Source organism: Carassius carassius, chromosome 50 (assembly GCF_963082965.1).
Source record: "Carassius carassius chromosome 50, fCarCar2.1, whole genome shotgun sequence".
In the NCBI taxonomy this organism is placed as follows: Eukaryota; Metazoa; Chordata; class Actinopteri; order Cypriniformes; family Cyprinidae; genus Carassius; species Carassius carassius.
In genome coordinates this window covers 8,723,850-8,751,454 of record NC_081804.1, presented here as the reverse complement: position 1 = coordinate 8,751,454, position 27,605 = coordinate 8,723,850, and the positions used below count along the sequence as shown (strand labels likewise).

The window sequence follows — 27,605 nt, the reverse complement described above, 5'->3', positions numbered from 1 at the left end:
CATACGCTTCTTTTGCTTGAGGGACAACAGCTGGACATCTAGTCAGCATGCTGGGCTCTTTGATTCTTGTGTGGACATGCATCTTCTTCGTCTGTCTCCTCATCCGGATCCAGGGGCCAAGAAATTTTCCTCCCGGACCTCCTCCTCTCCCTTTATTTGGGAATCTGCTTCATGTGAATATGGCCAATCCTTTGAAGGATTTTGAAAGAGTATGGCTTTCATTTGGTCATCTAAAGCTTTAACATTTCAATTGATCTAGTTTGTAAAGTAATTTCCCAATATTTTAAGTTTGCAGAACGATATGGGAAAATCTTCAGCCTGTATACTGGATCAAGACCAGTCGTTTTTCTAAATAGTTTTGAGGTTATTAAGGAAGCTTTGTTTACAAAGGCTCAAGACTTTTCAGGACGCCCTCAAGACTTCATGATCAATCATCTCTCAGAAAATAAAGGTAACTCATACTACAAACTGTCCTCTCAGCGAAGTCATAAAATCACAGTCTAGAGAGTAAAATATTGCTTTTATACAACAGTTCAATTACATCAACAGACCTACTTACAATTAGACACAATATTGTATTATACTTTAAAATGATTTCTGCAAATCCAGTGGTCAAATGCTGTATGACCTCTCAATTTTCTCTGTAATTATAGCCACCTGACTAGGGATTGTTCTTTGAGACTTGAGAGATGTATATAATTGGTAGGCCATTTTGAAAGGTAATTTAAAGAATGAAAAATTAGGGAGAATCAATAAATTATGAATACATTGTTAAATTGTGTGAGTAATATGTAATCATGTAATCAGTAAAAAATAACTAATGTAATATAATCTAATTACATTCTAATTAATAAGAATCTTATTACTTTTTGCCTCCTGTTTTTTTTTTAATACTATGAATGCGAACATATTATTCGCCTCACATAGGCTGCATCGGAAACCACACACTCTAATTTTTACTTGCGCTGTTTCATCCTACTTTTGGTGTGTTTGGCTTCCCATACATTGGGGAAAACGTGAGAGTCGAAAGCACATTCACTATCTGACAGCAGATGGCGCTAAACTGCAGAAAATGCAGCCTTTACCCTGGAAATCTCAGAAATATAGCAGCTGCACTACTTTCTAAAGCATATTTAAATAATGTTTACTGTTAGTGTTTATCACAGCACCAAATACTTAAATATTTAGGCATAATAGGCTATTTATTTTCATTCTTTTTTTAAAATCTGGACTACAACATGACAGATATTTCTTGAAAGTGTTTTGATTATTTATTGTTCATTCACACTTTACATTAGGGCTTCATTAGTTAACATTAGTTAACTCAATAGTTAACATAAATTGCCAATGAAAAATTATTCTGAACATTCATAAATCTTAGGTATTCCAATATTTAATAACTCTTTGTTAAAATCAAAAGTTGCAACTTGTATTTAATGAGCTAACATGAACTAAGACTTGCATTGTTTTAACAAAGATTAATAACTTTGCTAGCAAATGTAGTTATTGCTCATTGTGTATATTAATGGTTTAACTAATGAGGTCTTATTGTAAAGTGATACCTATTGGTCTTTTTAGCACTTTAATCTATGTAAAATGTTTAACTTTATATATTTTTGTATTTAAATATTATGTTATTTTTGTTATAAGATAAAAGTGATTAAACCTGTTATACTGGATTATGATAACTTTTTTGAAACTAAATTTCAATACCGTGATAAAAGCATTAGCAATTTATTGCAACATGAAAATTTGATACCGGCATATCCCTAATTCAGATTTCCTTTTTTTTTTTTTTAAACATACTGTTTTTCTCCTACTATAGAAGCGAAGTATGCAATTCCAGATGCAGCCCTACTGTTTTTAGCAAACTTTATAGTAGGGAAGTTTTAGATTTTGAAAGCAGCGACTGGTCCACTAGGTATTGTGCATGATCCTGGGGGTCCCTGATCAAACACACCTGATTAAACTCTTTAGCTCATTAGTAGAGACCTAAAATGGTTGTTTCACACCCAAAATGTGCACTGTTTGGGGACCAAGTGTGGGAACTGCTGCACTAGATGATGCAGTTACAAAAATGAAGTTGACTGGGCCTTAACGATGTAAAATACCTTTAACGAGTCACTGAAAATCCCACCTATACACAGACTAACAGTCTATCTGGATTGTGCAATCACAAACAAGCAGAGTAATAAAAGATTAAAAAGCCATTGTGTTTTTGGATTATCAACGTTCTTGGAATGCTGCTTCTCAACCAATCAAATTTGAGGACGGTACTGTTGTAGTATTTAACTGAGTAAGAAGTATAGCTCATATCAGGGACTTGTTATAGGTGTTATGCTGGTGATTATAAGCTTTTGGAACATGTTACAAAACAGAATCCCCACAACTAACATCTTTACTTAACTAAAGGCATTGTATTGGCCGATTATGGACCCCGTTGGAAGGATCATCGACGCTTTGCTCTGATGACCCTGAGGAACTTTGGCCTGGGGAAGAAGTCCATGGAAGAGAGAATTCTGGAAGAAATCTCACATTTAGTTGCTGACTTGGACAAAAATGCTGGTATTTATATGTAAAAACTATTTTTGTTGGTTTAAATCTCAACTGGCTAGGAAGGTCATAATGTTTTTAACGGATATACTGTACATTTGTACAGGAGGAACAGTGAATCCTCAGAATATGTTTCACAATGTTGCATCAAATGTTATCAGCTTGGTTCTGTACGGATCCCGTTTTGATTACAATGACAAATTCCTTCAGCAGTACATCCGGTTAATTACAGAGATTTCAAAGATCTTCAATGGACCATGGAATATGGTGAGAATTTAGATCAAAACACCATATGAAACGATTTGAAAATTGCAGTTTTCTCTCTTTCTTTCCTTTTTTTTTTTTTTTTAATAGCCAGTGATTAAAGTGTGATTTAGCTAATCAGAGGAATACAGTAGGCTAATAGGGGAGGGACATTCTCATTCGAGAGAGCTTCTAATTGGACAAAAATCTGTGTAGTGCAAGACGAGTCTTCAATATGTCTGTAAAATTTAAACCCACATCTGCAAAGTGTATTTTGTCAATATTTAGAGGTATCTCAAAGCTACTAGACATTAAAAAAACTTCAACTTCAAAGTCAATAGTAACCATGAGTGATTTAATAGAAAGCCTTATTAAATTTAATTTGAAAGAAATTATTTTTATTATATTTCGCTTTCGCTGAATGTGACTTCATTCCAATTTGTGAAAAAAAACCTTGCATTTTAGTGTAACTGTATGTGGAAATGTCAAACATGTATTTTCTCAACAGATATATGACACACTTCCTTTACTGAGAATCTTGCCCCTGCCATTTAAAACGGCATTTGATCATGCAAAGAAGTTAAAAAACATGAATTTGAGTCTGATCAATGAACACAAGAGCACAAGAGTCCCAGGAGAGCCGAGAGACTTCATCGACTGCTATCTGGATGAGCTTGATAAGGTGCGTGCTTCTTCCAAAACACAGTGGGGTCCAAATGTCTAAAACCACATTGGAAATCTGAGGTTCGAAATCTGATACAAGCCTAAAATAAATTTCATGCAAATTGTTATACTGATAATATAATTTAAAATAAAAAACATTGCGATACATTTGAAAATTAGAAGCATTTGCATTGGTTTTCGAAGACCACCGTTTGAATCTCAAATGAATATTTTACATTTCCCAGAGAAAAAACGATGGTTCCTTTTCTGAGGAACAGCTCATCATGTACATTTTGGATTTGCACTTTGCTGGGACTGATACCACATCCAACACTCTCCTCACTGCTTTTCTTTACCTCATGACCCACCCAGAGATTCAAGGTTTGTTTAAAATGCACACATTGATTTTGGTTTAATATTAATTAGGTTAAATTAGAGGCAGCGGAGCAGGAAGAATCAGATTACTCATAGAAAAATAAATGCAAGAACTTAATGTTCAATATGGCAACGGTAGAAACTGAACAACTTTCAGACCTGGAAAAAGCCAAATGACTGATTAGCAACACTAGAACAGGCTTTGCAAATACAGTTTTTAAGTGTGATTTGAATTAAAGAAGCTAAATGTATGATGTTGTCGTTTCTGGTTACTAATTTGATGTATATTACATTTTTATATTAGCAAAGCTAGCTCCTTTAAACTTAAACAAGCATGGCCTTGTTTTCTCACCAGCAAAATGTCAAACAGAGATCGATGAGGTTCTGGAAGGTAAAGATCATGCATCGTATGAAGACAGACACAATATGCCGTACACACTGGCTGTGATTCATGAAGTTCAGCGTGTTGCTAACACTGTACCACTAAGTGTGTTTCACTGCACCACCAAAGACACGGAGCTGATGGGCTACAACATCCCCAAGGTGAGGACACCTGCATAGAAACCAGTTTTTAATACTTCAGAACAAATTTGAACTGTTTCTCCTTGGTCAGGGAACTGTAATCATTACCAACCTCACTTCTGTACTAAAAGAAGAAGGCCAGTGGAAGTTTCCTCATGAATTTAACCCAGACAACTTCCTGAATGAGCACGGCCAGTTTGAGAAGCCTGAGGCCTTCATACCCTTCTCTACAGGTAACTATTTAAAAATGTATGACATATGTGACCCATACAATGTTTTTTTGGCTATTGTTAAAAATATACCCCAGAGACTTTAGACTGGTTTTGTGGTCCAGGGTCACATTTTTTATCAATGAGCATCATTATACTGTATGTGTTTTACAGGTCCTCGTGTGTGTCTCGGTGAGGGTCTTGCACGTATGGAGCTCTTCCTGATCATGGTGACTCTTCTGCGCCGTTTCCAGTTTGTGTGGCCCGATGATGCAGGGGAACCGGATTACACCCCAGTATATGGGGTCACCCTCACCCCCAAACCCTACAGAATGCACATCAGACGCAGAGAGACAGTTAAACAGTAATTCATAATGCCAAATACTTTTCCTCCCTACTGTATACAGAATATAATTTGATAAACATATTAACTTTGACTAATAATAATTATGTAGCATCATCAAATCTTTGTGATCGTGCTGCGCATGAAGTTGCAGGTAACTAAATGCAACAGTTGGGTTCTGGAAGTAAAAATTCTATTCAGACCTGCCTTGAGTTTCACGGGGGTTGAAGTGATGATATATGATATAATCTGCCGTGTTTTTAATATCTGAATTTCTGGAGAACTAGATTACCCGTAATCCCAAAAGTGATCTCTGTCAATCAAAAGATTATTATATTTTAGAAATTTCAGAAGAAAGTTTGTTGACGACGAGAGAACATAATAAAGGTCTAGCCAGGTTAATAAATGTGGCCTTCTTGTCTGTTTTTAAGACATTCCTAGCAAATATACCAGTTCTGTGAAATAAACCTAAAAATAATCATATAAATAATATCTAAATACAAGTTATTTTTGCATAAATCTTCCCTTTGGACAGCAAAGTTGTTCACTTTGAGATGTAGCCTATATCTGAAGAGTTCAATTCTAAATGAATGCACTAAGGCAATCGTCTTAAATTAAAAATGCTTTAGCTAACTAAATAACAATGATAAGAATAATTAGTGAAATTACTGCTTGTAAACAATTTCAATGCTGAGTGTCCCATACCCAGGGGCGGACTAGAGGAAGACCATGTGACCTGTAGCCTAATCTACATCACACATGAAAAAGAGCAACATTCAAAATCACTCAATGTACAGCTTTTTTTTTAGGTCAAAAAAATGAAGTCTTAAATAGACAACGTGCATTGTTATTGTTTAAGTGGAGAATGCAATGCACGATATACATACAGTAACCACACTACCAGTCAAACAAACTATGCTGTAATGTCAGACAGGAAGTATGGGAATAGTATAGCATGTAGAATCAGTATTTAAGTGATTATACAATATATATGCTTTTAAAAACCTAACTGAATTCTAATGAAGAATAACTGGAAAATTACAGAGAGCTCTCATTTTTCCCAACCTGTCCTCTGTGCTGCTGGAGAATCCCAAGTCAAAGTTTCCTCATGAGTTTAACCCAGCCAACTTCCTGAATGAGCAGGCCTGGCCCGAGAAGCCATTCTCTGTCGGTAAGATAACATTGTCTTTATTTATATGCTTTATTTTACTGTCATAGTGAATTTATGTCTGTGTTTACTTTGCAATTTTTTTTTAAGACGTGAGTAATGTATAATAACAAACATCTTTTCAGGTCCTCACACCTGACTTGTTGAGGATCTGTAAATTGGACATATTTATACTGGTAAACAGAATTATTTGCAATAAATTTATAATTAAATAAACGACAGGAAGAATCAAACTTCATTTTAAGGTCTAGTAGGGGCGCCAACACATCATGATTGTGTTTCTTTCTGCAGATATAATTGAAGTTTTTTTTCTTGTGTTTTTTTTTTTTTTTTAAATATCATTTTAGTACTTGTATTTAGTTATAAAGGTGACATTTGTAATTTTGTTTTTTATGATTGTTTTTCATCATTTCTATCCAAGTGTACTTAAGTAAAGAGGGTACAGTAGCAGAATATGGCATGCTTGCCAAAGAGGACATGGAAGAGGGTCACGTCTTGTTCTCCATACCCAGAGAGGTTCTTCTGCATCAGGCCATCACTAAAGTTAAAAAGGTCCTTGAGGAAGGTATAAGAACATTCAAGGGCGTAACTTTGGGTCTACCATTGGGGGGGTTAAACTCGCGGCATATTTATTTATTTATTTATTAATTTATTGTATTATTTTCTTGTGTAAAAGGTAACATGCTAATTTGCATAATTTAATTATGCAATCCCCCCCAAAACGGGTGACTGTATTGGAGCAAACAGCAGTTACAATTCAGTGACATTGGTTCTACACAGTCCCTGGCACCCTCTGGCTTTACCTCATAGGACACTGGCAAACGAACATCTAGCCAGCCAACTCCAGTCAACAAAACAAATCATCAGCTAACTCAGTGTTTCTCAAACTTTTCTGCCATTCCCCACTTCAGAGGTAGGAAAGGGTTCCGAGCCCCACCTGTCCCCAATCACCCCAACAAAATGTTAATAAACTAGGCTTTAAGTTTAACTGTTAAAATGTATTTTATTAACATCACATTTTAAAAACTTAACATCAAATAACAGCATTAAAAATTTTCAAATAAAGAAAATGAAAGTGCAATTATATTATCACTTTGCATGAAATAAGACTCAAAATTAGATTAAAAAATAATAATAATTGTGTTTGCATTTAGCCTCTGATAACATCAATACAAGTGTGGACTAACATTAACCTAGTTGTGCTTTGATTCATTTTGACACTTTGCAAAATCCATGCAAAAAGAACAACAAAAAAACAAACAAACAAACAAAAATAAAAATAATCTCAAATTGAACCAGAGGTGGTAAATTCCTAATAATGTACGTATTTTTTTAGGTATTTTAATAAGATAGATACCTAAAATACGTTGCGCATACAGCTCAAGTAATGCGATCGTTATAAAGGTGTTTGAACAACAAAACACATCCACTTGCACATATTTGACAATCGGAATATCAGATATATCCTGCTATAGCTAACACATTTGTGAAATTTTGAATAAAAAAAGGAAATAAAAGCAGATCATCAGTCATTCAGTACTATTGTGGCCCCGTAACCCCCGTGCAAATTACGCGCATGAGAACATTCAGGTCTCATTTCACCTTTTATAGCAGGCTTGTAACCATATAACCATATGTTGTCTAGGGAAGAAGTCTCTGGAGAGCGCATCAGGCTGGGTTCCTCTTCTTCTGGGTCTCCTATAGTACACATGTCCACAATTTGTCTCTCTGGCCAGACTTTAAGACACTGGATCAACCCATGTTCTGATAGGCCGTGCTGTGAATATTTGCTGACCTTTAAGATACTCTTCAAGAGTCCTTCAGTTCTTTATGGTTACAGATTGTTTTTGTGAGTGCGATAAAACTCCTGAAAGGCACAGGAATTCCAGAGGCTGTCAAAATGGATCTGAAAAAACTCCTGGAGGAGTACAATAACACAGTCCTCCCTTTTCTTGAAGTCCCATCCTGACCTGTGGGACCCGGAGAAGCACACGTTGGAGCTCAACAAGAGCCTGGTAGCATTTGTAATGGCCTATAGGATAAAACCTTTGAATGCTTAATGTTTAAAATAGTCAAGAGTGACCAGAAATGTATCAAATAATTTTTTTCAGATGCAAATGAAACGACAAGCAGGCGAAGTTGCAGTTCAAGTGTTTAATGCGGTAACTACAGAAAGCATACATACAGGAAATAAGTAGCGGAACTAAAGGCAACTACAAAGTACTACAAAATACAACACGTGGACCAATACATTTACAAAACATTCGAAATCCTTACAAAATGAGCTGTATTGGTCCTTTTTGTTCTGCAAGTTGAATCTTTGTACAAACTCCTAAGATTCAATTTACCAACAATTTTCTGAATATTTCCACAATTGTACAAGTGCCAGGGAGAACCTCCAACCCAAGATGTGTTTCCTCACAGGTGCAAACAAGTGCCCCCCCACCCACTGCAGTCCAGGACATCTGTCCGATCCTTTCAGCTCACCACACTGATAGCTCTCCCCTTAAAAACCATAAAAAAAAAAATACAAATAAAACAAGACAGCTTCCTTAGCCACTACCAAGCTTCCAAACAAAAGTCAATTCATCTTGAAGGCAAAAAATAATTTATGGAGAGTTAGGGGAAGCCAAACAGCAAGGAGTGAAATGTGTTCAAGCGTGTGCCTCACTTTTGACCCAAAAACAAAAAACTCAAAATCTGCTCTTAAATGTTCCTTTTTAATATTTACATTGAACATTTTATCTTGTTGAGGGAGAAAAAAGAAAACCAAAAAGGAACTCAGGTCAGATGCCGCCCGGTGGAAAGTGAGCGGGAATCCAGTGCCAGCTGTGTGTCGATCAGACGTGCAGCAGGGTGTTGGTGGGGCAAATGAAGGGTTGGGGTGAGGGAGAGCTCTCTCTCTGGGGACAGGAGCAGTTCCTGCAGCCTAACTGGCACCAGTTCCCTCCATCACCTGCTGGGCTTGCTTCTGCCCCATGCAGCACTGAGCCACCGACTGGAACAACCTACACACACAAACATGGAGACACTGCAGTTTTTCTGTTGTAAAAATTGCAGAAAGATGTCATGTTGGCTCCCTTACTTCTCAATTTCTGGCGCACAGTGCACAAAATCATGGCTCCAGAACTTAAAGGCAGGGTTCTTGATCAGCTCAATGAAGGTGATGAGCAGACCCCACGGGTGCGGCCTGTTCACAATCAGCCTCTCCAGCAGGACCCTGCATGACACGAGTTAGCCAGGGTTATTATAGTCACTTGAAACCAAGTGTTATTTCACACATGAACAGAAATTTATTTTGAAAATGTAACTTTTTCAGCTAGTTGACAGCAACATTCTCATTTTACTTACGATGTACTAAAACAAAATTAAACTATGGCAAATTACAAAAATTTATAGTATCTCAATGACAATATGCAGCCAAATAGACAAGAACCTATAGTCAAGTATAGCACTTAAGTTAACTTTTTTTTTTTTTAACAATAAGGTTCTGTTAACATTACTTACCAGAAATTAACATTGAAAAATAATTTGTAAGTATTTATAAATCTTAATTTCAACATTTACTAAAACATACATATATATATATATATATATATATATATATATATATATATATATAAAAGAACTCTATATAACATTTAATAGACCTGAAGTTACAATGAACAGCTGTTTTTATATCAACTAATATTATAAAAGATTAATAAATGTAACAAATGAATAGCTCACGGTTAGTTAATTTTAGATTTTTTTAGCATTACCATTGACTAATGGGATCTTATTGGAAATTTTGCTATTAAAAAATTACTAAATTAAGGCAGCCTGTTTGGGTTGGTTTGGCAAAGATTGAAAATGTTAAATCTTCAAAAGGATAGGTATCCATACAAATAATCCTAATAATTATTGTAAATAATTATGTTAAATGGAAATAAACCCTACTAAGAGTTTAGACAGATACAAGTAATAAATACACTTGCATACCTGGTGATCTGCTCTTGAATGGCTTCAGCGTTGGCCTCGGCAAACAGATACAGCATGGTACAGCTAAAGTAGTGTGTGTGGCTGTTTGGATAACGCAGCTGATTGGCTATCGCGTTCAGGAACAGATAGCGGCCTGGGAGGAGGAAAAACAAGTCTCAATGTGAAGTAAAACTAGAGATATAAATACTAATAAACATTTTTTCCCCTCACCCTCAGTGTCTAGATCGACTGCGAGGTTCTGGAAGATGTCCATGTGAGCCGAGTGAGTGATGGTGCTCATGGAGGGAGTGCTGCCCTTGTTGTGGATGTGGGCAATGGCCTGGGTTCCAACGTACAGCACCAGAGCATTGATCAGCTGAATGTTGTAGCGGTTGCCTGGCTCGTTGGATACCTGTGGAAGAGTGTATTTGCATGAAAACATTCATTAAAATTAATCAAATTTAAAGGTTTAAAATCCATCAACTTCATGTTCAGACTCGAAAAAAGAAAAGAAAACGCATAACATTATGGATAGTGTTTATTATTAAAGGAAAAACAAAAAACAAAGACCTAAAGAGTCAAATTACAACAACAAAAAATAGATGAAAAAAGGAGTCTGTTGTGAATTTTTGCGATTCAGAGTGGTGCCCTCTACCTGCAGGTTGCTGCGCAGCTCAGAAAGAAAAGTGACTGGAGAACGGGTCTTGAGGTAAGAGTCAAGATCCTTCTTAAACTGGGACGGCATCACACCGGTGAAGTTTGTGAGGATGCGGGGAGCAATGTTGATCTCACTCAGCATATCCACCTGGTACAATATAACCACAATCGTACTTGGTTACAACAACATACTAAACCACAATGCATCACATCTGATATTAAATATTATGTGTGACTCCCTACCTTCAGATTAGGGGTGAAGGGGTCTGGAAGCCTCATGTTGCGGGGGAAGGCACTCAGGATCAGGTTCCTCAGCTGGATGCAGTTAGGCGGGATGACGTCGCAGAAGCCATAATGGTAGTCGCACAGGAATTCGGGAAAGTCATGAAGCAGGACAAGCAGCACACGAAGTGTTCCCTTGGGGAATAGATAGAAAAACAATGCAAGGTCACAAACTGAGCTGAAGAACCACGAGACAAGCTTTTGAAGGCAAGACTGTGTTATTACCTTGTAGAGAATTTGCATAGGTTTGTTGAGTTCAACATTCCTTAGGAAGGGTGCAAGATATTTAAACAAGTCTATCAGCAGCTGGGCATACATTGGCCAACCCTGCGAGAGAGGAAAGAGATGTATAAGGCACAGAAGGTAGTCAGCAATTGATTGGTATGAATATGGGTATCCAATCCTGTTCCTGGAGGGCCATTTTTAAATCACAAATGCCTTGGAGTTTTAAATGATCCTAAGACTTTTTCAGGCGTTTAATTAGGGTCAGCGAAAATCTGCAGGAAGTTGCACTCATGGAGAAGAATTGGACACCCGATACATATCGTGCAACAAACACAGACCTTCTGTTGTGGGGTATGTGCAAGCATCCTGGCAATGAAGATACGGTGCGAGATGAGCTCCAGCCAAGCATAGACAAAACCAGGTGCTTTAGTTGGCCTCAGGATGTGGAAGGTATTGCTGAAAAGAGAATGTTCTTGAATACTTCCTCAAAAACTGATCACCACAGTAAAAGTGAAGGCACATTAGCAACATTTCTCATTATTTGTCAATAGAGTAGTGATGTATGAGGCAGAGATCACACACAAGTCACTTTCAAACCAAGCTGGTTTCTATTGGTAAATGCGACAAAGCTGCATGACCAACTTGAACCCACTGCTCCTATTAAGACAACTGGATTTCACATGTGAAATTTACCAAACATTTATAGATGTGACTGCACATTAAAACTAATTCAATTTGCTTACCAGAAAGCAGTGAGTGTCTGAAAGTTGATGGTCTCCAGCACATGCTCTGGTGCGTTAAGCTCCAGCAGGAGCATGATGAAGATTCTGTGGTACGGAAGCTGCTGGAACTCTGTCTGCCTCACATCGTGATCCTGGATCAGTACACCCACCACAATGCCGAGAACCTGCACCATGACAAGAAAAGAAGCATTATTTATTTTTTGAGGATTTTGATTAAAGTCAACAATGTAAGCATTCCAAAAATAAAAGTAACATTATTTTTGTTTGAGATTTTGATTGAAGTCACCATTGTAAGCATTCCAACCTTGTTGAGCAGGTTGATTTTAGTGACTGTGTTGGTGGCCTCTCCGGAGTGTTTGACAAGAAGCGCAATGAGCCGAACAAAAGCATCCAGGTTATGGTAGCACTTGGCCCTGATAATAGCGGGGCTGGTGGTTGGAAGCTGCTGTTCAGCTTGAGCACGGTAACTGATCTCCACGCACATTTCGGTGCACAGTCGGAAGAAGCGAGTGATCAGGTCATCGGTCTTCAGGATGCCCTGCTGGTGCATCTGTGAGAGAAAAGGCATGTGTGAAAATGCAGCTCAATTCTAGCCTTAAGAAAAACCAACCTGGGACTAGAAACTTTTGTATTTGAAGTGTTCTTGCTAACCTGGCCAACAAATGCAGAGAAAGCCTTTGTGCTGTCTCTTCCTGCAGCTGCCGAATGGTACAAGTTGACCCATTCTCGAAGCAGATACTCTGCCTTCTCTCTAAGGCCTGGTGGGTCATCGTATTCAGAGGCTTGAGAAATCCCAGAGTGCATCATGAAGTTCGGCCCACCATGGTGACGATCGATCATGGCCTCGTAGTTGGAGCGGACAACATCCATCAGCTGGGGCAAACTAGGGGTTCCACAGAAGTAATTTCAGGTAACTTAAATTTTCAGTAACAAAACAGACATTCAGTTGCAGGGCCAGCTACATAAGTGGATGTCTTACCCTTCTGGAGCATTGGCTCTGGAGTGAGCATTGGTCCTCATCAGCGTCTCAATGGTGTGGAAGAGATCTGCTTCAGTGATGTGACTCCCACTGCGTTCGTCAACCAGCAGGATCTTCACCAGCTGCATGGCAAATGCCACGGCCATGTAGTTGATCCCGTTCTCCATGGACTGAAAACACACTAGAGTAAGAATCCGCTCATTTACAACAGTTTCCTTTTAAATCCTAGAGAGACTCTCCTCACCTGAGCCAGGTGTAAGTCATACTGCTGCATGTTGACCAAGTGGTTTCTGATGAGGAGCTCCACGGCCTCAACGTTGTACTTGTATTCATCTCTGCACTCAATCAGGCATCTGCGGTGGGCGTAAAGAGTAAAGGTTAGGACCTGAGACCCATCTATGCTTGTGACAAATAAGTTTACAGCACAGACGTAGTACTGGCCTGGTGATTTGTTTGTTGCACCACTGTGGGCCGTAGGCACGACCATCCTGTAGGGCTTTCAGCACCAGCAGATGGCACTCCCTGTAGCTCAGCAGCAGATCAGTATCAGCACCACTGGTGGCATCAAGCAGACCCTCCACAGCCTGAGTGGAGCACAAGAGATTCGTTAGATTTAAGCTGAGATCATATAGCAGGGATGTGCAATCCTGCACATTTCTAGTGATCCTGAAGACCCTTATAAGCTTTTTCTTGTTTAAGATTGAAGCTAAAGTCAGAACAGTGGCACTCCAGGAGCAGATATGAACAAAACTGCCATATAAGGTAATCCTGGATTTTTCTCTCAGGGAGTCTCTAACCTTCTGCAAAAGGCCCAGGGCAGCGATGCCATCACGGGAGTTCCTAGCCAAGACAACTGCCTCCAAAAGGCTGCGTATGGCTTGGGTCTGTGGGTTCATAGCCAGCGCAGGTGGAATTGCATGCAGGTGCTGCTCCAGGTCTGAAATGCACTTATCGTAGATGTGAGCCACATCGTCAGTGGGCCATGCCTGTTGCTGCAATACAGAAAAGATCACTTTTGAGTTACTTAACCAATGGGACAACCAAGGACAATCTCTTCAAGGATTTTAGTGTCTCTACCTTCATTGGTTGGGCAAGGAAACCAGTTGGCTGAGACAGGTCGTTACTGGGTAGGAAGCCTGGAACATTTCGGGCGAACTCCTCATAAACAGCCAGCTGTTTAGGATCTACTCCACCGACCTGGAACGAAAAAAAAAAAAAAAAAGTCAGAATCAAACATTGTCATACAGAATAGTAAATCATTGACCAAATGAGAAGTTTGCAAAGAGCACTCACCTTGAGTCTGATCTGCTCTGGCATGCGCTCAGCCTGATAGGTGAGCACCATGGGATCACAGTAGCGACGGCCTTCTTGGCGAGCATGCTTCCTCAGCTCGAATTCCTGCAATACAGAAATTGTCCAAATCAGACTTTTTTTTGTGGCTGTGTGATATTCCATGACTACGTTACTTAACAAGCAGTGGTTCCTCATCTGATTTAATAATTACGACAGTGTGCAGGGACTCACAGTTGCTAGTCTCTTGTCCATCTCAGGTCCAGCTTTCTCCACTGCTGTCTTCTGGATGAAGCAACAAGCAAGCTCACAGTTGTCTTGTGCGATGCGAGCAGCCGCCTCTTCCATCATCTCTCTCTGCTGGGGTGTGGGAGCCTGAAATGGACATGCTCAATGAGTCAAAATGCTGAAAACGTAATGATTTTGTGTCAGGATTGAGTCGAAAGTATGTATTTACCCTAAGAGCTGCAGCAAAGCTGTTCTTCAGGTTGGTGGCGATGCTCATGAGCAGCGGCTCTCTGCAGGTGATCATGGCCATGCCAGCAGTCAGGTTACGCATCATGTGGTGGGCTGCCACACGCATGTGAGACTCCTCAGAGTCAAGTGCAAAGTCCTTCCTGACTATTTGCTCACAGGTGGTCATAGCGATCTTGATGGATCGATCCACCACTGGGTGCACCAGTTCCTGTACAGCACGCTCAATTGCTGGTCTTACACACTGTTTCAGCTGAGGGTGGGCCTGCAGTAGTGGGATCTACATAAAATTTGAAAAAAAAGATTAGAACATTTGAAAACAAAAAAGGTAAAAAAAAAAAAAGGATTGGTAGAGCGAGAGACTAACGTTAATATTGATGTTGATGTGTGGGGCAAGGCCAGCCAGGGCATACACATTTATGTCATGATAGCTGAACTGTGGTGTGGGCGGCCCAGTGGCCGTACAGGTCGTGGTGGTGGCCGGAGTTGAGGGAGCAACTGTAAAAGGAACAGAATCTACTTCTGGTTAAATAAGAAACTGAAAAAAGCATGCACATTACAACGTGCCTGTTTAGTGTAATACCTGTTGTAATTATAGGAAGCATCTCTTCAGGAGGCTTGGTCTCCTTCTTTGGTGCAGATAGCTGCTCCTCCAAGTTCTTCAGCTTGTCTTTGTCTCTCAGAAGGTTTCCTGGTTTCAGGTCACTGATGTCCAAAGACAGATTCTTGCAGAGCACCTCAATCTCAAACTTGAGGTTAAGCTGAAAAGAAGGAATTGTGCGACTAAGTGGAAACTACTCCACTGGAAGCTTATGTACCATAAATTTAGCATCAATGAGAAGTGACTGACCTTTAAGTCATGTTCCTGGTGAAGCTCAGCCAGTACATTCATGATGCCCATGGTCCAAGGGTTCTGCGGTCTAAAGATCTACAAAACAGGGCACCAATCGTTAAGAGTTATTTCCTGATATGGAAAACTGGCCCACACTCAACACCTGACAGCAAAATTGGGAGAGAAAAATTGCATTACCACACTCCGCAGACTTGATTCCAAGACTTTGGCCACAAAGGGGACAACGTACAGTAACTCCTGTTGGCCTTTCACATAAGCCTCTAGCAAGAGAGATTTCAGCTCCAGGTCCTAAAAGAGCACAACATTAATGAAGTTAGACAGCAGGTATAACAATGAATATGGGTGGTGTTAGCGCAGTGGATAAGACACATGCCTTTGGTGTGAGAGACCCGGGTTCGAATCCACTGTGAGACACCAATGTGTCCCTGAGCAAGACACTTAACCACTAGTTGCTCCAGAGGCGTGCGACCTCTGACATATATAGCAATTGTAAGTCGCTTTGGATAAAAGCGTCAGCTAAATGAATAAATGTAAATGTAAATGAATTGGATACTTCTATATGACTCAATCTCAAGCGATGGATAATAAAATTTAACTCACTGTGTACAGGATGGGTTTGTTTTTAGCTAGGGTGATCATTCCAAGCCAGTGACCCAAATTCTTCAGCAGGGATCGGTCTGAGAAGTTAGCAGCTGCCTTATCAGAGGTAAGAAGGACCTGAGAAACAAAATGGGACAACATCAAGTCATCAAAATGTAGGTATACTAAGGTTTTATGACTTTAATAATTTTTTAATTTCAAGAATATTACCTTGATGTTTCTGTAGGTCTCATTGAGAACCATCTTGACAAACTCTGGGTTTTTCAGCGTGTCCAAGAAATTGGAATACAGGCTGTGGAAGTTAGGCTCAATGCTGACACGCTTCATAACCAGGTACTGAGAGACCCAGGGCATGAATTCTTCTTTCACAGTCTCTTTCAGCTCCTCCACCTTCAAAAACAAAGCAAAGGATGATTTAGAAGGTAAAAACAAACTTATGATACATAACTTAAAATGCCAAAGATATAGATTGAAAGAATCACCTTTTGTGTCATGTTTGATTGGGACAAGTTGTTGAAGATGAACGCAATCTTCTCCTGAACATTCTCTGGGGGCTCAACGATCCTTTCAGTCTGGTCTGTAGCCACTAACAAGGTGTCAATGTTTGTGGTGTTGATTGAAGGCTGTGGAAGAATTTAAAATCATCAAATACCACAGAGATGAGTCCATCTTAGTCTTATAGTGCACTTTAGAAAATGAAAATGGAACAGTGACTGTGTGCACTCACTGGCACATCTTTCTTCGGTCCAACAGCTGTAGGTCTAGTGATGGTTGTGGTTTTGGCAGCGGTGGTGGTTGTTGTGGCTGTGGTCACTAAGGTGATAGCCTGGCCAGGTTGTGGGGCTTTGGGGGTCTGAGACTGAGCTTGAGCCTGGGCTAAGGCCAGGCTGCCAGGTGTAGTAATGGAGCCTTGCATCTTCACAGGAGGGTCTCTGGACTGCTGGCCATACTCTATATACTATTCACAGAAAATGAACATACAACAGCAGACTTACTCAGCTGAATGCTTTAAAAAAACTAGTGCAGAGTGAGATATTACAGGAAAATGCTGTGGGCATGACCAAAATAAAATGAAAAACTAGGTTACCTCTTGTAAATGGTGCGGAAACTGCAGGAAATGGGCTATTGATGCCAAGTGCTGACAGTACTGGGGATAGTCCTTCAGTCTGAGGAAGAAAGTGGTTCAGATTTTAAATGATTCAGTATATCAAGATATAAATTAAATCATTTGTTTGGTGGCCGGGAAACAAAGACAAACTATTGGCAGTACCTATTTTTAAATCTATCTAGTGCAGCGATCCCAAAGTAATACATCTTTGATCCGAAAGGTTTGCGTAAGGCTTCCAGGACATATCGTAAAGCCAAGCCCAGCGCCATGTACGTGACCAGGCCCTTCTCAATGATCCCCCCGAAGAGGCAAGCAGTGATGTGCAGTTCTTTATCTGGATACTGAGGGAAGAAACGGTACTCCTCGAACAGATTCCTCAGCATGCAGTTAAAAACTTCCCGTTCTCGCTTGATGTTTGAGTCCTTAAATCTCTGCAGCATTTCCAGCACCTGCATTGAAAGAATGACTAGAAATTGGAAAGCTGTACCACAGACATTAGCATTGAGGTATTAAGAATGAACAAAAGCCCAATTTTACTATGTTACTTCTGTTGATCTCACCTCATCCACAGACATTGTGGGGTGTGGCGGATGGTTGTAGATGCGCTGGAAGTAGCTATTTGCCTCATCGTCTATCTCCTTACTAAAGTGCTGGTTTGCCTCGGGCCACACCTGAGAGAGGTCAGCTTCAACAAAGGGGGGAAAACTATTAAAGCACTTTATGCATGTTAAAAAATCACTTCATTTGTAAAAAATGCTAATTGATAAATGCAATGACTAAAGCAAAATTCTAAAAGAAAAAAAAATCTAAATCAAACAAAAAACAGAAGTTCCTGGCAAACAGTTTGTTTTCCTTCATATGTCTGATGGAAGAAAACATTTACACACGGATCCAATCTGGTTGCCAAGAATATCTTGAAGTAATGTAGACTGACCTGTATTTCCTCTTAGGTTCCAATGACATTTTTGGCTCAGAGATGAAAATTACACAGAAATAAAAGACTCTAAAATAAGTGTCAAAAGGACTTTTGTAAGGCTCTAAGCGCCAGTTTTGAGAGGAAATACAGCTTGAGGCTCCTGGCACTCTCTCAGCCACACCACCACTTACAGGCCTTCATCTTACTCTGCTGGAAGGTGGGTGGGTTCAGCCCCGGTGTACTCATCTTCCTAGTGCCGAAAGGGTCGCTGCTGACGGCGGGCATGCCCAAACCTGAGCCAATCCCAGTCAAGCTTGTGCTCAGAGAACCTAGAGAAGCAATTCAAGAAATTTCTAATGCTTTTGTATTTGAAAATAAACAGCAGTACAGCATCACTACGTTCTAGATCATAGTTTCTAACTCCATTGAAGTCTCATGGTACCTGGGAGTTGAGAAGAGAGGGGGTTAATTCCTGGGAAGGCTGTGCTGGGGTTTGGGTTGGGCAGGTTTGAGAAGGCTTTGGCTGGAGACTGGGGGTTACTGAAGGCAGAGCCCTGCAGGCTGGGGAATCCTTGCATGCTCGGGGTGTGGGAGGTGGACGAGACACCTAGACTCAAAGAGCCCATCGCAGAGAGAGGGTCCATCTGAAATACAACGGAACAGGTTTGAGTACAACACAATCAGAATCCAGTTCAGGCAGTCTTAACACTGATAGCCATCTGATTGAGTAGGTAAAGCCACAGTTACCTGCACAGGTGAAATAGCATCTAAGCTGCTGGTGCTGGGAGCTCGTCCCTTTGGTAAGACTCCTGGTGGCGGCTGCCGGGCCTTGTTCATCACATTGCTACAGTTGGCCACCATAGCCAAGATTGTCTCTGACAGCTCTTGAGACACACTCCTGCTCAAAGAAGCCATCAAAACCAAGTGTTTAACTTCAATCCAAGCATTTCCTAAAACTCATAAAAACTTGCAAAATTTCTATATACGCACCCAGCACAAGACTGCAGACATGCTAGCATGGTAGCCAGTGTTTCTGGAGGAAGTTGAGCACTTTTTGGCTGGTCTTTCTCTGGGGCCAAACCACCCATGATAGAGGGACATCGTCTCTTCAGGAACGTGACGCATGCCTGGATAAATGGTTCCTAATGGACAAACACAAAACACAGAGTTCATGCAAATTTGCTTAGAACTTAAAATACAATACTGTTCAAAAGTCTGGGGTTAGGAAGATTAAAAAAAGAGAAAAAGATTAACACTTTATTCAGTGAGAACAAATTAATCATCAAAATGTAACATTTATAATGTAACAAAACATTTCAAATCAAATGAATGCTGTTCTTTTGAAATATTCAACGAAAAACAAACTGAAGGATCATGGTTTTTATTCAAATGTTAAACCGCACAACTGCTTTCAACACTGATAAGAAAATGTTTATTGAGCAGCAAATCAGCATATTAGAATGATTTCTGAAGGATCATGTGGCACTGAAACCTGGAGTAATGGCTTCTGAAAAATTACCTTTACCAACAGAAATAAATTACATTTAAAAATAGATTTAAATAAACTGCCTCAAACTTTTAAACAGTAGTGAAAATATGAATGCTCACTTACCCCATGCTCTCGTATTTTGTCAGTGAGCCATTTGTCAAGTTTGAGGTATTCACGGCGAGAGGCAAGTGCAGCAAGGTCAATAACAAAGGCAAATGGAGTACCATTCAGCAGCATCGATAGAGACTGCAATGCAAAAAACAAGAGCATTTAAAATGTTAAAGTTTTTTTTTTTTTATTACAAGAACTGTTTCTTAGTCCTTAACCATAACCACTATTAGTCGCTTTGGATAAAAGCGTCTGCTAAATGACTAAATCTACTCCTCATGACAGCAGGGTCAGGACACAAGTACCTTCAAGTCCTGAGCCACATCCAGGATGCGAGATAGCTTGGCCTGGTCGTATTGCTCTCCTCTCATGTACCACTCGGCCATAGAGTGCATGATCAACTGGCGGATGGAGGGCGACTGGCCCTGGAAACGTAACCCAGGCACATATTAGTATAAAGGGACACCACAACAGAACTTTGTGACTCATCAAACGGTTGTCAAATCCACCCACCTGTCCATGCCAGGCATAGTGCAAGATGATGGCAGAGTTGGGGTGGTTACCCAGGAAGATGGGCATGAGGGTAGAGATGAGTTCATGACGCAGGGTGTGCCAGGAGGTGCTGATCTGCAGAAGTGCCAGCACTAGCATATCCGGGCAGTGCTTGATGGGGAAGCTGAAGAGCTGCTTCACCTGTTCGTAATGCCCAACTTCAGAGAGGCGCAAGAGGCTCTCCACTAGGTCCAAGCTCTTCCTGTTGACCAAAGCACAAAGAGAAGCTATAAAACATAGATTTTTTTTTGGATAAAATTAAATTTAGCAAGACGTACCATGTGGCTATTTCTCTGTTGTCATCCTCAGGTGGGGCCTTCAGAATGTCAATGGCAACAGTATGACAGGGATAGTCAGCAAAGCAGAACACTTCAGGACTCATCAGCGAGTGCTGAATGAAAGACAGCTGGAGAACACAAAAAAGAGCTGGCCTTCAATATGCTACTTCATTTCCAATGCAAAGGTCTAGAAAAAGTTGAATCTGATTTAGTAACACTCAATTTTCAAACTAAGTCTTTCATCTACCTGTCCTTCTGCATGCTTCCATGGTCTGTAGATGAGATCCACCGGGAACACCTCCATTCCCAGACCCCTCTGGATCCCACAGACCACTATCTGAAGCCCCTTACTGTCCCGGATTAGGAAGCCTTGGTGGTCCAGCTCATAGGTCACCTCTTTGAAATTCAGATTGGGGTTCTGAGAAGAACAAGCAGTTAGACAAATAAAGTTTTTGTCTGCTAACTAACATTTGAGCCGGTAACTTATCTAAAACAGGCTTACCAGTTCTTTGACCGCATCAATTAGAACTTCAACATTCCAGGTGTGAGCCTGAGAGCAGTCACTCTTGTCCTTCCCATCACTCCAGATCCCACCGCCCACTGGATTTGAGATGGACTACAAATAGTGAGAGAAATTAGTTATTCAAACCTGTTCAGAACACCCTAACTAATCGTTTAACTCAAACTTTGTTAACTTACCAAAAACAGGCCAAGACAGACAAAATTATATTTTAGTTATTTATATACTAGTATAGTATTACAGTTTTCATTTTTTCTATTGTTATTTTATATTACAAAAAGTTTAACAAACCTATTCTCATGCCATACCAACATTTCCATATATATATATATATATTTTTTTTTTTAAATATATTTTAGATTACCATCATTACCAGAAACACAATTTTAATACACTATTAAAAATTACAGTCAAAGGTAACAACACTGCAAGGAACATACTTGTAGGCCGATGCCATCGGATAGCCCCGAGTGAGTCCGGGCCATCATGCCCAACACTCTGGCCACCTGACTGGCGGTCACCTCTCGCACGCCATACTGCAGGATTATGTTCCTGCATTCATCAGGACTGGGGAAACACACAAAAATCAATCAATAAATACATGAGAATCCCTTTAAATTAACAGCACTGATAGTACAAATTAGGCTGTCATTTAAGTTAATTTTTCATTTACATTTTTTCCAATGCAACTCAAAAGAAGAATCTCTTATTCTATACACTGACTGCATTCATGCCAACAAGAATCTCCATTAGAACAGCACATAGGTTTGGCATAACATGACGATGTGTAAATGACAGAAGTTGAAATTTTGAGAGATGTTAATACCTTGCACAAAAGCCATAGCCAACTTCTTGCATGAAGTCAGCAAGTGAACTCTCCATCATGGTTTTATTTAATTCTCCAGAGTCTGGCAGGATCCTGTCCATGAGAATGTCCCGTTTGTCAGGGTACAACAGTGGTGCAAGCACCACAGGACAGCGCTCCTGCGGGAAATCTGGGACACAAACAAAAACACAGGACTAAATGACTCTTAGAGCACAGCATGGGAACCAATTCCCATCAGGAGAACTAGACAAATATAACATGCAAGTAGCAAATTATGCATGCAAATTATTTAGTGGATTTTTCCACTAACCTCTGCACAGTGTTTTGAGGAACGCGCCAATCTGCTCTTGTCCGACTCCGCTCGAGCCCTTCTGACCGAACAGAAGATGGGAAAGCAGCAGATGCAGAACCTCTATGGCAATGTCCTGGAAGCCACCTTCCTGATTCCCTCCGAGGTCTGCGTCCACGTACGAGCGGAGGAGATCAGGAAGCTTCTGCTTCACAAATTGAGCAGCTGTGAAAGAAAGGAACCAGGGTTTGAGCCGAAAGCCATTACAGAGAATCTCTGATTCTGCAAAAGTGAAACCAAAAATGAATTAAGAGCCAGGAAGTGAACACTTACCAAACCCTCGAAGGTCTGCGTTGCTGGAGTTCAGCAGAGCAAGGCCAAAAATCACCTAGCGAAAGGGAGTACATTTTTAAACTGCCATTCTCACAACCATTTTTGATATTTTGGAATATAATGGAAATCTTTATGCCTACCTCCTGGACCTTGCTTAGCTTGAGAACTTTACTCAGCTGAGTAACTAAATGAGGTGAAGGTTTCAAACTCTACAAACAAGCAGACATACAACCAATGAACTCAATGTATCAAACAAGCACTTAATCACAAAACTGCCAAATTTGAATACAAAAAGGTTAAATATTTTTAAAGACCGCAGATCAACAAACCTTCTGATAGTGGAGGGGATTGTCAATGGCGTAGCAAAGCGTTGAAATAAAATTTGGTTTCGTAATAAGAGACACACACTCCTGGATCAGAAATTGTGTCTGAAGCAATTAAGAGATGGGAAATAAACCATTAAAAAGAACCCTGAAACTATTAATAAACTTTCATTTTTGATAAAGAATCTAAATTTTCAAAGCAGAAGCTACATTTATTACCTGGTGGAAATCTTTGCCACTGCTTTTACCATCGCCACTGAAATCCACATGGGAAAAGAGACAGCGTAATAAATGCCGGTCTGCCTCAGGGCCGTGACGATTCACAATCTGAGGAAAAGTGATGCATCAAATTGTCAGTGCCTTCAGTTCCCTGATGTAACTAGCAATGCTGACTTAATTTCTAACCTGAAATTAGGAGAACTAAACATATTTAATTACACCAAAACACCCTGAACTCACATGTTGTATTTCCTGCTGGCTGGCTCTGTAGTTTTTCTTAGTTAAATTGTCCACCAGGTAGCTGATTTGAGACAAAGCCAGCGAGAGCGAGTCAAGATTCATTGCTGGTTGGGGCGGAAGCAGGCGGCCGAGCCCGGCGCAAAATCACCATTATTCCCCTTTAGTCACTTCAGTGATAGGTTACTTCTGTTGCCCCCCCCCCCCAAAAGGTTTGAATAGTGTCCGATGTCCAACAAGCCAAGTCTCTGGATTGATGTTGATCCCAAGTAACGTCCTTCAGTGTAATTCTTAGTGTAACATCTGGATAAACAACGATTAAATGCAATTAGAAAGGGCAAATTCAAGTTTCAACAGTACATTTTCAGTTGGCGCATAAAACATCCAAGATTTCCATAACACACTTTGAAGGAATAATTAATTGGCCCAAAAATAAAAATTCTGTCACCATTTAATTGCTCAAAACCTTCCTTTCTACGATGGAACATAAAATATATATTTTTTTGTCCATTAGGGCTGTCGCAGTTAAGAAATTTCCCCTGTGGTTATTATGGGTGGCTCAATAGCGCGATATGCGGTATTACCGCCGTTTTTTTTTTTTTACATACCTAATTTTGCTGCATACAAAGCTCTATCGTTGAGTTATGTAGCATATATTGTTGCTTTTTTTAACTGACAGAGAGACACGTTTTAAAACATTTGTTTATTGTTAAATGCCAAACAGCAACAAGAACATGCGTTTTCCAATACATTTTTTTTTTAAAGAAATCAAAGAGTTCTAACATGTATTACACGTTATTGTGCGCGTCTTTGGACAGCAGCGGAAATCTAGACTGATTATCGCGTCACCTCTTGCCCACCAGGACAGTGGATTCGCGTTGGAGTCAATGCACTCCTCAAGCAGATAGCGTGTGTGAGCTCGTTATTTGCTCACGCTCTCTTGGGTATGGGCACTGACGCTGAGGTTGTCCGTGACTTCAGCAGGTATGCCTGTTACTTTCACGGCTGTATTTTACAGATTTCGCAAAGGCTTCAGCTACTCCTAACTTTCGACCGGTCTCAGCTGTTCTTTTTGATGTTGCTCCGCGATCTGATGCTTGAGGGGGCAGCTGCGCTGGATGACAGGGGACACTCTAAAACGCTTAACATGGCTTAATGTACTAAGAAAGTGATATTAACAGACCAAACTCACTAAAAAAAATCATACTTATAAAGTATACTATCTATAAAAAAAATCAGATGAGCCCCAAGTATAAATGCAACTCGTTTAATAACACGTTAAGCCTTTTCCTCCCATAGACAACCGTTATAAGTAAACGCTTAATGTGGCTTAATGTACTAAGACAGTGATTTTTAAAAACCAAACTCACTAAACATTATACTAATAAAGTAGTATACAATGTACAAAAAACAAAACAAAAAAACAGATGATCCCTGAATATGAATGCAAGTCGTTTAATAACACGTTAAGCCTTATGATGGTTTTCTATGAGAGGAAAAGGCTTAACGTGTTATTAAACGCGTTGAATTCATATTCAGGGATCATCTGATTTTTTGTAGATAATATACTTTATTAATATGATGTTTAGTGAGTTTGGTCTGTTAATATCACTGTATTGTATTAAACTACGTTAAGCATTTTAGAATGTCCCGATGACCTCAAATTAGATGTATTGCCGCGTCACAGGAACCTTTTTTGCAGCACATTTTGCATATCGGCTCATTTATATTCGCTGGCTCACCCTTTTCATTGGGTTGAAAGCCAAAATGTTCCCAAACTGGCGACGTGACATTAGGTTTTGGGACGAGATCGAGCGTCTCCCATCGTTTCAGCCGGCCTATTCAAAACAAACGAAGCACCATAAAGCTACAACGGCTCGCGAGAAAATTACAGTCGTAACCATATTGTATCATTAATTTATTTAACATTGAATGCACAGTGACAAATTGAAAAAAAACAAAAAAACAATAAGGCCACAGCCTCATAAAAAAAAAAAAAAAAAAAAACCTGAACACTGCGGTTGCCGCGGTTGCTATCTTTCCTCTGCGGTTTGCTTGTCAATAGCGCGGTATTACAATATTGCGGTTATCGCCACAGCCCTATTGTCCATATCATTCAAGTCATTGGAAACCATAACCAAAATTTGGCCACCAACGACCATCTAAATATCTTGAGTTCCAAATTATGCACTATATATATATATATATATATATATATATATATATATATATATATAAAATTCCCAATATGCACTCAAGTGTCTAGTCTATGAATCTGAAGTTATTTTGTCCTCCAACATTGTAGTCTGGCAGCCCCTCGCCCTTCACTACACAAGGAACACTCTTTTCGGTTCCATCATATGGTATTTGTAGATTTTTACTTAGAATTTTAAGCGTGAACACACTTTACACCATTTCTACTAAAATGGCATGCATATTGATGTATACTGTCTAGGACGCACTTATACAGGTTTGGAACTACAGGAGAGTAAATTACATTTTTCATTCTTGTGTGAACGGTTCCTTTAAAAACATTAAACATGCTAAAACTGAATTCAATAAAAAAACTACAATGTAACAGTAAATGGTACCAATTAAAAAAGGTACAAATCTCCAGTTCCATAGTGTAAGTCACTTTGTTTTACGGTACAGCTGCAAAACCGGAAGTCATACCCACTCAGACTCTCACAGGCCTCGACTAAAGTTCACAAACAGAGAAAATAAACCTTTAGTACGTCTGGTAGCCGCTACTTTAAAGCCGTCAAGCACTTGAAAGTAGATTTATGAGAAAACAGATGCTTGAATTGTGACGTTTTGCACTTAATACGAGCAAAGTCATTTCCAAAACATGCAGGCGTGTTTCTAACCTCATTTACCTGCTGAAGCAACTTTCTTGAAACATTTAACGTTAGTATAAACTAATAAAACAAACAAAATAAATAGTGTAAAGACTCTTAAAAGTCGTTTTAAGCTACAATAAACAATTACAGTTTCGAACCCTAGTAGCGTAAAACCACACGTAAGACAGGTGAAAGCCTTCAATTTAAGCAGAAATCAACCTGCGTTGTTACGATTATGTAACTTGTGATATTTTCACGAAACCACTCCTAGCAAAAACAGTTCGACTTCAAACGATCAAACACTCCCATTTTGGCTGTAGACAACACCGTTAGCATATTAGCATTCCTACTGCTAACTGATCTTCCATCAAAATTGGCTCCTTATTAATTAACATCTAACGTTACCCAATTATGATTTGAAACGCCTCTTCAGATACAATTTTAACACTTAATCTACTGCATTCCCTAGAAATTAACTCCTGTTGTCCTTTCAATAGCCAGTTCTGTCAGATTCAACAGCAGAGCTGGCTAACAGCCTAAAGCTCATTGTTTGAACGGTGACGAGCACCAAGTTAGCCTGCTGCCGAGAGATGTGCGACATGCTCATCCGGAGCATCCGCTGACAGGAACCAGACTGCTGGTTTGTTTTGGGCATTAATGTTAGAAACATACAAGCTATCTGATGCATCTATACGTCGCTATAAGATGGTGTAAAATGCAGGCAAACGCTTCCATTTCATACAGTTCCAGCATGAATACGGCTAATCTCTGTCAACCAACATGTAAACGTAACGTTACTCCTGTATAAATGCGCAGTGGACGCACTGATTTCGAGTAAAAACTATTAGTACACGTACGTTAGGCGAAAGTAAAACAATGTTAGTGAACATTAACAGCCATGCAGGTTGCATACAGCAACTGTCGTCTGGGCCTCAATTAACATTTATATGGTTGGAGAAACAGAGCAAAGCAACAAACTCTCTCTAAATCACTCCAGCAGTGACCATGTATCCATGGCGTTCACCCCACGAGCCTTTAGTATTAATTAGAAGGTTTTCAGAATTCATATTAATGATTGCGTCCACGAGCTGTTACGGGTAATCTTAGTCCGTACTCGCAGGGTCGGTTGGGTTTTTAAAAAGTTATTGGTCGTTAAAAACAGCAAGCTTAGCTACACGCTAACGAGCTAACGTTAAATTTGCGGAGCAGACAACAACAATTCATAACTTCAGGAATTTGTGGGATTGTACCGAAAGCCCTGTCGCGGCGGGAAGACGAGTTACCTCGATCCTGGAAAAATTACGTGCGCATGATCATTTTCGTCGTATTTCTTCGTTCTGATCTTGAGGGATAAAAAGGTCGCTTTCTCCCTCGGTTTGGTTTGGATTTTCAAATAAAATGGCGACTGTCACGGCGCGCGCGCACACA

At 39.8% G+C, this 27,605-nt stretch overlaps 2 protein-coding genes across 9 annotated transcripts; one reads left to right on the top strand and one right to left on the bottom strand.

Annotated features, from left to right (window-relative positions):
- The first annotated feature begins 25 nt into the window (after positions 1-25).
- Positions 26-8,618, top strand: LOC132133765 (cytochrome P450 2F2-like). Of its 2 annotated transcripts, XR_009429221.1 has the most exons (12): positions 26-209; positions 289-451; positions 2,413-2,565; positions 2,660-2,820; positions 3,305-3,478; positions 3,705-3,840; positions 4,190-4,377; positions 4,448-4,589; positions 4,740-4,929; positions 5,953-6,092; positions 6,515-6,641; positions 7,722-8,618. XR_009429221.1 is itself a non-coding variant. In XM_059546714.1 (9 exons), exons 1-9 carry the CDS (start codon positions 48-50, stop codon positions 4,931-4,933), a joined length of 1,473 nt encoding a protein of 490 aa, XP_059402697.1. In that variant the 5' UTR covers positions 26-47; the 3' UTR covers positions 4,934-5,013. The 2 variants fall into 2 exon arrangements, 1 of the variants encoding a protein (XP_059402697.1); XM_059546714.1 differs by lacking the exons at positions 5,953-6,092; positions 6,515-6,641; positions 7,722-8,618 and having other exon boundaries at positions 4,740-5,013.
- Positions 8,216-27,602, bottom strand: LOC132133763 (CCR4-NOT transcription complex subunit 1). 7 transcript variants are annotated; one of them, XM_059546705.1, is made up of 49 exons: positions 27,461-27,602; positions 23,341-23,640; positions 23,101-23,208; positions 22,888-22,986; positions 22,699-22,767; positions 22,559-22,613; positions 22,247-22,450; positions 21,937-22,105; positions 21,551-21,677; positions 21,093-21,206; positions 20,838-21,008; positions 20,591-20,718; positions 20,274-20,514; positions 20,066-20,185; positions 19,776-19,898; positions 19,154-19,305; positions 18,911-19,061; positions 18,606-18,807; positions 18,370-18,492; positions 17,808-17,932; positions 17,410-17,696; positions 17,227-17,305; positions 16,867-17,097; positions 16,622-16,762; positions 16,350-16,529; positions 16,140-16,256; positions 15,717-15,827; positions 15,537-15,614; positions 15,270-15,447; positions 15,054-15,205; positions 14,670-14,966; positions 14,447-14,587; positions 14,216-14,320; positions 14,000-14,119; positions 13,720-13,914; positions 13,364-13,506; positions 13,167-13,275; positions 12,923-13,092; positions 12,595-12,826; positions 12,230-12,493; positions 11,944-12,107; positions 11,539-11,656; positions 11,201-11,302; positions 10,937-11,110; positions 10,692-10,841; positions 10,268-10,448; positions 10,058-10,190; positions 9,162-9,296; positions 8,216-9,084 (listed from the first exon to the last, which is right to left on the bottom strand). In XM_059546705.1, exons 2-49 carry the CDS (start codon positions 23,440-23,442, stop codon positions 9,006-9,008), a joined length of 7,149 nt encoding a protein of 2,382 aa, XP_059402688.1. In that variant the 5' UTR covers positions 23,443-23,640; positions 27,461-27,602; the 3' UTR covers positions 8,216-9,005. The 7 variants fall into 7 exon arrangements, with proteins under 7 accessions (XP_059402688.1, XP_059402692.1, XP_059402691.1 ...); XM_059546709.1 differs by having other exon boundaries at positions 12,248-12,493; XM_059546708.1 differs by having other exon boundaries at positions 15,054-15,202.
- Between the last annotated feature and the right edge of the window lie 3 nt (positions 27,603-27,605).